A 12,556-nucleotide genomic window follows, 5' to 3' on the forward strand; every position below is an offset into this window, starting at 1 on the left:
TCGATTTAACGTTATGGTGTTGCTGCCAGTTTGTTTGCGGCCTTAAGCATTGTCCAAGTTACAATGTCTGTTACTGTTGTTTTAGCAATAACTTGCTTGATTTTGCTAGTAAATTTCACTATTTTACAGCTTATACAGGCACCCTTGAAATGAGTTTTTAGGCAGTTAAGTTTGAAAGCATAGTAAATTTTGTTGTTGTTTAGTGTTAAAGACATATATCAGCTCAAGATTGCAAAAATCACATAAGAAAAGTGTGTACCAAACCATTTTGGATAAGTGACGCTGGATCGAAACTTTCTTCTTTCTTTGTTGATAATAAGGAGCTTTTTCAATAGTGATTGCTTGCGTTCCAGGCGCATTAGGTTGTTTTACCGCGCGGAAATCTGTTCCACTTGTGTGTTAGATAAGAGTTTCGTGTAAAAACAGCTTACACAGTTATGGATTATCCTTTGAATGCCAGTCCGGTTTTGGGCTTAACTGTCGACTGATTTAAGGTTAGGTTTGATGTAAACTTGCAGTCACCATGTATGGTTTCCGATTTTTTCAAGTAATTACCTATGTGTCACAAAAACGAAAGGCACTCACCGCCCATCTTTTAGTGCATGTAAGATCGATATTTAGGCATTTAGATGAATTGGTCACAGTTGCAGTCTGAATTACAGACCAGTCATTCCTGAGTAAAATTGGCATTGTGTTATTGCACTCGTCCCGAACTGTCTTCGCAGACAAATAGCAAGACCTCCTAGTTTCAATAAAACTGACCCAGTTTGAAGGCACGCTATTTGGTCTGGACCCCTAAACTGCTTCTTTTTGTTGATAATAATTACTCAAGATTTGGGCGTTTTACAAGCCTAGAGCTTTTTGTTGGCATACTTTGGCAAAAGCAAACAAATTGACAAATAAACTAAGGTAAGCAACAAAACCTGTCTATAAGTTTTTTGTTTTGTGATTTGTCAGTTTTCAAGACTTGCCTTTGCAGTAATTTTGTGGGAAACTTGACAGATTTACGCAAGGCGCCTTTGTTATTGTGTCTTCGGACGGGACAGACTGAAGTTTACCAAAGTCTTCATACAGCTTGGCAGCTTGTAAAACCGAAAGTCTTACCGATGTAAAAAACTAGTTTTTTTACTTGATGCCTCAGGGTCAGACGGTACTCGTTTCTGGCAAGTACCTGCAAGCTGCAACCTATAAGCATAGAACAGGAAGAAAAACGGATACGCCTATGTTACTGCTAGGTGTCTCAATTACATTTTGCATAAAAGTCTTGCCAGTGACAAATTTACTTGAGTGTGTGCATGTCTGGTCAATTATTTCCGAGGAACCTTCGCGGTTTGTCTCGGGGCGTATTATTGGCCGCATTCCGGCCGACGGATATTTGCCTGACATTTGATAGTCTCAATTGAAACTCAGGCAAAACTGTCTGCGTAAGTTGCCTGTCGGATATTACCCCTAAGCTTATTGTTGGGAGCAATGTTGTGTTTGATTATAATTCTCAATTTGGGCCAAGTAAGTCGACAACCTTATTACCACCGTCCTTAGTTTGCTTGTAGCCTATAAGTTCTTAAGCTTTTTTAGTTACATTCAAGTGTGAAAGAAAGTATGGCAAACTCCAGACCGTGGTTGGTTTGACGCTAATTAATGTGCCACGTAATTTTGCTTCCATACTAAAACGAGCTGCTTTGTAAACGATAGCTATTACATTTGATACAATTATGTTAGCAACAGCTATACACCGCACTTATGTAAATAACGTTTGCTCAGGTGGGGATAATTTCGTGAAAGGTGTTGTAGGCTCTAGACGTCTCGTGGTCTCCAGCTGTTTTCTCACAATTCGCGTAGTGTGAACGGCGCTGTGCAAAGATAAGCAGCAGACTTTGCATTGTATCTTGTTTTACAGTTTCTTGCACGTTGTGTAACGCTAGCGAAACCTGTGAAACTGAACAATGGTCTGAACTCGAAAAAAGGCCACGCGGGCAAGCTATTTCCAATAGCTTTGTCTATCTGCCACTGTGGTCCTTGTGCTGATAACAGTGTACTCAATACTTACACGCGTTGCAAAAGCACTAATGGACTGTAATTGAGTTTTAACGTGCCGCCTGTCAGTCGATTGACTAATTAGAGAGGGCAGTGTCATTCTTGCCGGGAATTTGGAAGTCTTCATAGCAATGGGATCTCAACGGCGAATGTTTAGTCGAAGATCAGTGGTCGGTCTTGTTCTTGGTGTTCTTCTTGGTTTTAACTTAGCTTCATGGTTTGCGATTCCGGTGCCGAATCGCACTGATATTAACATCGAAGTCATAGCTCAGGGCGGCGGCCTGAGGCATGGGGGCATGGACAACGGTCTTCCCGAATTTCGGGTTGGTTCTGCCCGTGTAAGGTATCCAGCTAATGCCCGGGGTCCAAGACGAGGCAAAGACTGCGACGATGAGGCAATTTACGGCAAAAAGGATTACGGTGATAACTTAAACTCTCAAGAACAAGACAATAAAGTTCAGCCAATGCCTAAGAATGACGTTAAAACACCAGAGGAAGCTGGCGAAAGAAATAATTTTGACGATTTTGATTTGGAAGAGGAGCGAGCACGAAGACAGAAAGAGCTGGATTCTGTGTATGAAAGCGACATGGACATGGAGCCTGGTGAAATTTCGCAGCAGGACAGACTTGAGGACTTTCGACCTGTACCCAAAGCGCAGAAGTACGTGAATTATGACGCGTACGCCAAAGATGACCCCGAGCGTAAAAGCACAGAAAGTCGTGCTAGGTTTGAAACGCCAAGAAAACCACTAACTAAGTCAAAAAAGCCGCGTCCTGTCGAAAGAACTATTGTGAAGGGCGATGGAAAAAACTTTATGTATATTGGAGTTTTAACAGCACAGAAGTATCTTACCACCAGGGGGCGGGCTATTATGCAGACGTGGGGTCCAGGGGTTGCTGGGAAAGTTGAGTTTTACGTGGGTGAAGGGGTAAAAAATGTTGACGACGGTGAGAAACCCTTGCCCCTGGTTCGACTGACATCAGTGCGTGATGACGTGTATCCTCCCCAGAAGAAGTCATTTCTTCTTTTAAAGCAAATGTACGACACCTACCTTGATTCAGGGTGAGTGAACTTTAGATCAGCGAAACTTCCTATTTCAGAAACTAGAGCTATTGTCTTTGAATCTTTTCATTAAGGTGTTGCATATCGCTACGAGTTCGGGCAAATACAAAACAATAAGATAAAAGATTGTGGTGTGGGAATTGGTTTAGGAATGCAGCTGGGGAAATGTATGCTAATGTCGTTGCAAATTTCAACTTGGTTTGGCACATGCACAATCTCTTGATACTATTGGGTTTCTACACAAAGCTCGTTGTGCTATAACCACAAACTACAGACTCAAAAGCAATCAATCAGCCGTAGTAACAATACGTGGACCGTCTTCAAAATACAGGAAGTTTCGTTCTTAAGAAGATTCTCTTAAGGAAAGAAAACCATTTACCTAATAGGGTCTGCTTGAGTTGAAAATAATAACTTCCAACATTAAAAAGGTAAACTGCAGTCGTATCTAAATTTAACCTTGTACGTTTTTGCAGGTACCAATGGTTTATGAGGGCGGACGACGACGTTTACATCAAAACGGAGAAGCTTGAAAGGTTTCTGCGGCGTTTGAACAGCAGCCAACCAATCTTCCTCGGTCAAACTGGTCTCGGCAACGCTGAGGTATTTTAATTTACAAAATTAAAGACAAAACCACGTCAGGTACTAAAAACGCCAGTTTTTCAACCCTGTCAATGTATGATTTGAACTGAAACTTTGGCAGTTGATGATAATTTAGTGGGGTTTGTGTAGCATCTGGATTTTTACAACTAACATTACGGACCAATATAGACACCGCAAAAACACACGAAACACAATTTCACAAACGCAAGTCTGGAAAACATGTCGTTTTGTTTGTCGTCATCGTATGGCAACCGGATGTGATAGGGATTGGCAGTACTTGGGTTTGCTGACCTACATATTTTAAACTGTCCAGAGCTGTCAGATCGGACTTTATTAATAGCTCGTTGTTCTTTCCGCATTTTGTCCGCCTTGCGATTGGCAATTTATGTTTATCGTCAATATCGACGCCTTATCTTGTTGCCAAACCTCAGTTGGCAGTGTACGGTTATTTAATCAAAAGTGTGATAGCCTTATAAGATAAACTCTAAATAACCCATGTTAAGCATGTCGTTTACGTAATGTCAATAAACCCATGCTCTAATAAAGTTATGGTTACTTAGAACAATTTGATACAAAGAAACCAAAATGTTAAACTTTACAACCACCTCCTACATAATGCACCACGGTATAATCTTTGTAAGTTTAATTGAGTTCTAGCAAAGATTTAAGACACCCGCTTTGAAACCTGTAGCTTTAAGCCAAACTCGAAACTTACCAGCTTGTTTGTGAAGAGTCACATCACAACTGCCCGATGACTTCAAAACAATGATCAAATCGGGTTGTCCAATGTCCACTGAATGCGATGGATTGAGTCAACAAATCAAGCATCTCGGTTGCTTCGCACACAAACCACACGCGACGATCCGAGAGTGGTTTCGTGACGATAGCCTTAACGCTTGTCCAGTCTGAAAAAATTTTTTTTTATGTTAGTGAGGGATGTTGTCACCTGCACCAAACAGCGAAGTTTAAATCGGATCTCTGGAACTTATAAGACTAATGGCACTCCTCGGGGATATACACTGATAAGCCACGAACAGCTTATTGATAAGCCCTAAATGTCAAACATATTATTGCTAATCACCAGGAAACTTTGCTGTACTATAATGCTAAGGAAATATGCTATACTTACTCATATATTTATGACCTTTCTAAGTTTTAACTTATGGCAGGAGTTTCGGCAGTTCTGTAATGCAACCTAAAACAATCGTTAACTACAGTGACAACGGTTTATGTCAAGTGCATGCGTTTGTGGGTGCGAGTCAATTTATTCCGTATATCCGTGACTATTAAATATAAAAAAACGGCACGCTAAGCTGTTCTTTTACACAAGAGACACGTCTGTTCTACATTTAAGTAGCCTTTTGGTTTATGCTAGATTATTTTTGGCAAACTTTTGGCATTTTTTCATAAGTCGTTTGTACAAAGTTTGCTTGTTTATCAAAACTCAAAACTTAACAGGAGCGCGGTCGTCTAAGCTTAAACCACGGTGAGAATTACTGCATGGGCGGTCCAGGGATGATCTTCAGCAGGGAGGTGTTGCGAAGAGTCGGTCCTCACATCCGGGAGTGCGTCAAGAATCTCTACTCGTGGCACGAAGACGTGGAACTGAGTCGCTGTGTTCGAAAATTCGCCAACGTCAATTGCGCATGGTCTTACCAGGTTGGTGATGTTGTTTGTTGAAGAAGCATAACAATATTCACATATATTCGAAATTGTGAGCATATTTGTCTCCTTGGCAGTGTTGGATTAAGGGTCTGCTGGCCTGTAGGCACATTTTATAAGTGGCCCGAAAATCAGGGTTGCCAACTAAAAAATAGAATTATCAGTGTTGCCAAATCATTGTCACAAAGATCGTTGTTGCAACTATAACATAGGGTAGCCTACCGTGCAAAAACTTGGTCATATGCCTAACTAAATGACAACTTTGCGCGTTTTTGCGATTAACAACGCGTTAACTAGTTTTTGGAGGCCAATCAAACAGAGCTATTAAGATAAATACTTACTAGTTTAGAAAATAATTATTTTGAAAACATGACTAAATTTCTACTGCTTTCACGTGCCTACTTTGCCTAATGGTTAATCCGACACTGCTCCTTGGGATGTTTGAGTGCAAACCGCGACGGAACAAAATGTTTTTTACGGCTTTTATCCAAAGCCTGAGGTTTACAACTATAGATTGACAGTAAGTAGGTTTAATAATGTCGTGTGAAACCGTTGTAGATTTGGCTGTGTCTGAGAGTGCCATATCTCAACTATCACCCTAGGGCGCCAATGTGGGGGCCCAGGCCATATATGTATGGCTTAGCCAAGAGTTTGTGGTTTCTTAAGTCCCGCCGGTGTTATTTGCGTAACAAGGCGCCTTTGTCTATGTATTGTGAGCTCATGATACGCCGTTTCAAATGTCAGAGGTGGAATGAGCATGTGCACTACGACCCAATGGACTCTTAGTAAATACTGAGAAACGTTAGCGTAAATAGCAGCAATGTTTACACATGTATTTGGATGTCGGCTCGCTTGTAGACGGCGAGACGCAATACAAGCAGCCCTCTTGTGGCGTATTTGTGTTGCAATGACGAATAGGAAGCCATTAAAGCGATATCTGGGTGACCGCTCCTTTCTCAGTACCCTGTGCGGAAACAAAGCTTGTTATGAATAAAAAGTTAATCTTTTCCATACTGACCAAAGCCTGCTTTAGAAAACAGTTTAATGACCACAAACCTTGTGAAAACGCTTTAGTAGTAATTGAGCTGATAACCTCAGGCCGGAAGGCATTGAGGCAGAATGAATGACCAACGGTTCATTTCAGCGCTGACCTACATATGCTTATGTACACCCAGCATAAATAATCGCATGGTATGGTCATTTTTATAATGTCAACCTTGCATAAACGATGACGCCTTAAAATGTGGTATGGATTTTTCTTTCGTTGTAATTTCACGCAAATGATTGTGTGCAATCGGTAAGTTAAGAAGGTTTAAATCGCTTTGCTTCAGTAATCCCGTGGCGAGTCTGCGTTGTTGGTTTGTTGGTGGAATGTGGTTTGGGCTGAAGCATTGAAGAACACAGCTTGTGGATTCGACTTTCGAGCATCGTACGTGCGTAAAAAGTAGGTCAATGATGGATTGGTAAGAAATAGCAGTGAAGGCAGGCCTTTGTTCTCGCCAATAATCCCTATCATTGAGTCTCTTGACGGGCAAATGCTATTTCCTGTTCGCAAGACCCTACTGCGACGCCTGGAATTAGCACCTTAGATCAAAAGCGTGAAGTGTGCAGTTGGTACATAATACTGGCTGTAAATTTAAGTCCAATAAAGTGGGTGCTAGTTGCAGGCGTTCATATCCACCTTTGAAGTTGCTACGTGCGCCGCTTACCAGAACCAGCAACGAACATGTGTCGTGGGCTGGGATCAATGAGGCATGACCGGCAAGTCAATGAATTCCCTTGTGACGCACAGTGTGCTTCGACGCGTGCGCGTGTCAGCGAAAATCACCGGCTTCTCGAACGAAATTTAACAAGACGGCGGCATTTTTGCGGAATAAAGTAGTCTAGCCGGATGCACTGATTACTCCCAGTTTTCGCCAGTGCTTATGTTTTCATTTCTTATGTCAACGTTCATTCGTATAAAATTGGACCGACCTTAGCCAAAACACTGTATACTATGACGACACGGTTTATGAGACTGATGGAGATACCCAGTCTTTTCCAATCCGTGTATCATTTGGAGATATTGTACTGTGTTCCAGTGCCATTTAGTACAGAACGAACTTTAGCCTAGGGTTAAAAGGAAAAAAAGTCCTTCAAGGTGAATTTAAAGTAAATTAAAAACAACATGATTGGAAAACCCAAAAGTGTACATCTGTACTACATTAAAAAAGTTTCGGTTGCTTAATAAAAAAACACGATTATTTTGGCAAATTAGATTATTTTGACTTGTCGACTTAAGTTAGCTCGTTAACTTCCTACAGAGTCTTCGGGAACCACAGTTGGCAACCACTGCTGTTTAAAATATTGTGATTGCCATGTTTGTCAAATTGCAATGCATTGTGGCCGTATATACAAACCGCACTTGCCCGCAACTGTTCGCTGTGATTTCCGGCTTTCACCGATATTTTAATGCCGTTTAGTTCCACCACGTACGAAATGGCGAACTTTTTATGTGGTTAAAATGGCGAACATTTTATGTGGTTTACCAAAAATTTATTGTTATTTGCAGATGCAGGAATTGTTTTACGAGCATTACTACCTCCGCAAGGGTTACATTGACCCAAACGTTGATCCTTCCAACCCAAAACTATATTCTGCTATGACGCTTCATCCAAACAAAAATCCAGCTTACCAGGTAAAACAGAGAATAATGAACAAACTAACCCTTACAGCATATTGTACTATTTTTAAACCTTTATTTTGGACATACAAGTCCCGCGGTTTGTTCAATGTTTTTTAAAGCGAAGACCCATTACAAACATGCTTCCTCATCTTTTATCAGTCAAAGACTCATTTTTTACTCTTATCAAGTCTTTGGACCCCCATGTTAAATAACGCCTTTGCGAAGCTCGGACATAAATTTTTCGAACCCAATGACCCCCTTCATCCATCTTACGGACTCCTTAACGTTCACGAACCCCTTGGGTTGGGAACCATCTACCATAAAATATATCAGTCGTTGCGTGTGCGGTTTATTGTATATAGATTACGATCGTACAACAGCTAACTAGTAGGGATGGGCTAACACTGCAAATGTCCCGTTTGGTCGAGCACCGAGCATCTCACGTCAGTGCTCGGTGCATTGTGACGTCACAAACATTAATATTTCCACGCTAGTTTTGTAGCTTTCCATGTCGTTAAGTGAGCAGCTGAGTATTAAACTCCACAGGCCCCAGAAGTACGTGTTTTCCACTATCTAGCGCATATAAAAAAACAGTCACTTTTGTTCTTGGTTAACCTTTAGAAAACTTGTTTCGTATGTTATAAGAGCATGAATATGCAAACTTAATGCTCGGGTCAGTTTGTGCAACTGCTCGGCTAAGCACCAAGCAACTAAAACAGTGATGCTGACATACTAATAGCATCATACTAATACAAAAATGTTCAGGTCAAGCTGCATTCGTTTATGGGTGGCAAAAAGATCATTGAAAAGCTAAGCAAGATAAAACTGCTCCAACGTGATGTGTTGGACCTCAGCCGGGAGTTGGATCGAAGTCCTGGAATTGAAGAATACATGCTTGGCTTACATCCAACTCTTCACCGTTTTCGGCCCAAGAAGCGAGATGACGTAATCCCGTGGGATTTTATCAATGACCGTCTACTTTACGCATCTCCTCCGCATTTGGCGAGACGTGCGATGCCTAGTCATCGGCAGGTCTCAATGCGCAATATTGTTATGCAGGTGAGTTTGGGTTAAAGACAGGTTTAAAGAATCACAGCAGAGTAACATACACCACTGAGCAATGGCCATTGTTATCACTCTGTCTTTCACACGTTATGGCTTGCATGCATTCTAAATCATCACGCCAGCACAAAACATGTGTATTTAACCCGTTACGCCCTATCCAATTTTACGATGTCGCCTAAATACCAACTTTGAATGTTCGGGGGCCCATGTTTTTCTGCTCATAGATATAATCACAGAAAATCACAAATATAACATAAATATAATTGTACCTTGCAGTATTATTAAAACTAAATGTCAAATAATAAAGTAATTGTACCCTTAATGTTAAGTAATAAAGTAAATGTTTAATTTAAATAGTGTTTTTGGAGTAACAACATGGTAAAGCTACCCTTTCCTCTTCGATTGCACTAAAGAAGTGTCCTTTGGCTTGTGTTAAATCGGAGATAAAACTGCGGACTTTTCAAATTTACGTGTTCTATTGTTACTTAAACAAAGTTTCTTTTTATTGCAGGTAATGCGGATGATGAATGAAAACGCCAAGGTGCGCGGCCGAGTGATCGACTTTAAGCAAATTGCCTATGGATACAGGCGGGTGAATCCTCTGTACGGCGCCGAGTACATACTAGATCTGTTGCTCATCTACAAAAGATACAAGGGTAAGAAGATGACGCTTCCAGTCAGGAGACACGCCTATCTCCAACAGTCGTTCGTCCGCACGGAAATGTGGGAAGACGACCCCCTGAACATTAGCGCCATCACGCGGAAAATCACCGAATCGAGGCGCGGAATTGTTGATTCAGTATTTGATTCCTTTTTGAAAGGTTCAAAATCATTTTTGGTGGCCATGGGAATAGGTGGGACTAAGCCTCAAGCAGAAGTCCTTCCTGTAGTTGTGCCATCGGTCGAAGAGAATAAGGACAAAAAGCTGCGTATGGATTCTGCACGCTTTACTTCGTATGACAAGGATCCAGAAAACACAGATGTGCCCACTGTGAACCTTATTGTTCCTTTAGTCGGACGCGTTGATACGTTTAGAAATTTTATGACCAATCTGGCCGCAGTCAGTTTGTCACGCGGTGACCCGGTTAGCCTTTTAGTTGTTCTGTTTAAGCAGACCGATCCAGTCAAGCAACAAGAATCGGATATCACGATCGAGATTTTGAACTCCTACGCAGAGAGGTTTCCACTCTACGACCTCCGCCATATTCAAATTGGTGGCGAGTTTTCACGGGGCATGGCTCTTGAAATTGGGGCTTCACATTTTTCAAACGATTCGTTGCTGTTCTTTTGCGACGTCGACGTTGTGTTTGACACCAGTTTTACTCGTAAATGTCGCGCAAACAGCGTTCGGGGATCAAAAGTGTACTACCCAATCCTTTTCAGTGAGTATCACCCACAGTTTGATATCACGTTGACCGCTTGGCGCAATTCAGAGCCCAATATAAGTGCTTTGGAGGCCCTGCAGGACGCTGCGGCAATACGGAGACAACAAAGCCACAAAGACCATTTTGAAGTAACGAACTCAACTGGATATTGGCGAAATTACGGTTATGGATTGTTGTGCGTCCACCAAAGTGATTTTATCAACTCAGGAGGCTTTAACATAAAAATCCAGGGCTGGGGTTTGGAAGACGTGGACCTAGTGGACAAATTTGTAAGCGGACTGAAAACTGGCCCTATTACAGGTGCCCAGAGAAGAAACTTGGAACCTGAAATGGTCAGTGCTAACAAGAGGGCGCTGACCATAGTACGAACACCGGACCCGTCTTTGGTGCACGTCTACCATCCATCCACGTGCAATCCTGACCTTGCAGAAAACCAGCTTCGCATGTGCCGAGCTTCTCGTGCATCCGGGATCACATCAGTTCACAATCTTGCGGTTGCATGGCGACGAAACAACTTAGGACGCCACTTCTACCACCCGGACGAGATCCGCGACCCGGTAAGCGACATCGTGCCGCTAGTTGCCGACGATAAGCGAAATGCAGCACGCGAAAAGCGACAAAGAAAAATGGCGTCTCAGTTAGACCGCCCGAAAGAAAACAGATGACCGCAGTTTAAGTAATAGGCAATCACATGTAAGGGAGGCACTACTTGAAGCAAAGAGATAAAGACGCCAAGCGGTGCTAACACAGCTATGGCGGGATTATGTGGATGGTGAACAGAACTCACTCGGCACTTCTCGTTTCTTCAAGGGGTCTTGTTTTTCTATTTATTAGTCGAACAAAACTACACTGACACATGCATTTTATGATTGACCCTTTCATAGAAGTATTACTTGATCACTGTTTAAAGTATTGGCTTCTAGAAATCGCATTTGAGGCATTTTATTGATTACACATATTATTGAATTAAAAAATTGGTATTGAACAAATTATTTCTAGGTGCACAATTCACTTACCAATGGTATGCGTTATTAACAATGATGTTTCAAGTATTATTTGCTGTAGGACTTAAATCAGTAAAAAAAATCTTTTGTAAAGAGGCATGTAACAACTGAACAAAACGTTCGGACAAAAATTTGTCAAATTCTCGCGTACTTGTTGCTCACACACTACACATTGTAATATCGGACGTTGTTTCGACCGTTGCCTTCGCTACCCTTTATGCAAATGTCTACCTCAAAACTTAATAAAAAATGGCAGTTTTACTCCTCCGCTCGATGTCGCACCGGAGCCACCCGTGCAGTTTCTTGATGTCATGTGACGTGTCACTGTGACGAACAGTCCAAACGGTGATCGGGATTTTTTGACTTCGGAGCGAAATCAGTGTTTTCAAGTTCTTGTTGCAAACTTTTCGATTTTGTTTACTACTTTTTTTTACGCATTTTTTGTTGCAGTATTTTTATCTGACATTTCACAATACACACTTAAATACAAAAAATGCTTTACGCTTACGAACTTTGGATTGACCAATCTTTCAGTCAAGTTGTGATGCAAGTTGGGTTTCTTTGTAATTTCGCGTTGTTTTGTAATCTGAGAAGAAAAGCTAGGAGTAAACAAACCCATGCAAGTAATGCAATACTGGACCAATATATTTCTTTTCTATTTCAAGCATTATACATAAATACGAGAGAGATTAGAATGCAAACTAAACTTGTTCGTCAGATGTTAATGACGACAGCACTGTGAATGAATCACTTACCTTTTACTTGGAGTAGGCACAACGATAATGTTTTGAAAGTTATGTAACAGTTGACGCGATTAATTGCGATTTTGGTGGAACCTACTATGGCACGTTTTGTGTTTTCAATTTTTGTCCGTAAAAGACTGAGTTTCGGTCCAATCGCAACACATTTTTCGGTGTAAACCGAACCTTTGTGAAAAATAAATTCGGTAAATTACTACGGAGTAGTCATCACCCCATAAAATTTTTCATTTGTCTAGAAAACGGGGAAAAGAAGGCGATTGCATGTACTGGTAAACATGATGTTCTTGTAGTGTTCGGTTTATGTTAATGGTGGCTAA

The 12,556-nt window shown here is 41.4% G+C and overlaps 1 protein-coding gene across 1 annotated transcript; it reads left to right on the top strand.

Moving 5' to 3' along the window:
* Positions 1-1,616: 1,616 nt before the first annotated feature.
* Positions 1,617-11,989, top strand: LOC145213595 (chondroitin sulfate synthase 1-like). Its single transcript, XM_080081942.1, has 6 exons — positions 1,617-3,097; positions 3,571-3,697; positions 5,156-5,356; positions 7,911-8,036; positions 8,790-9,083; positions 9,601-11,989. The coding sequence occupies exons 1-6, from the start codon at positions 2,166-2,168 to the stop codon at positions 11,137-11,139; spliced, it is 3,219 nt and encodes a 1,072-aa protein (XP_079938068.1). The 5' UTR covers positions 1,617-2,165; the 3' UTR covers positions 11,140-11,989.
* Positions 11,990-12,556: the final 567 nt, after the last annotated feature.

Source organism: Phallusia mammillata, chromosome 2 (assembly GCF_965637545.1).
Source record: "Phallusia mammillata chromosome 2, kaPhaMamm4.hap1.1, whole genome shotgun sequence".
Lineage (NCBI taxonomy): Eukaryota > Metazoa > Chordata > Ascidiacea > Phlebobranchia > Ascidiidae > Phallusia > Phallusia mammillata.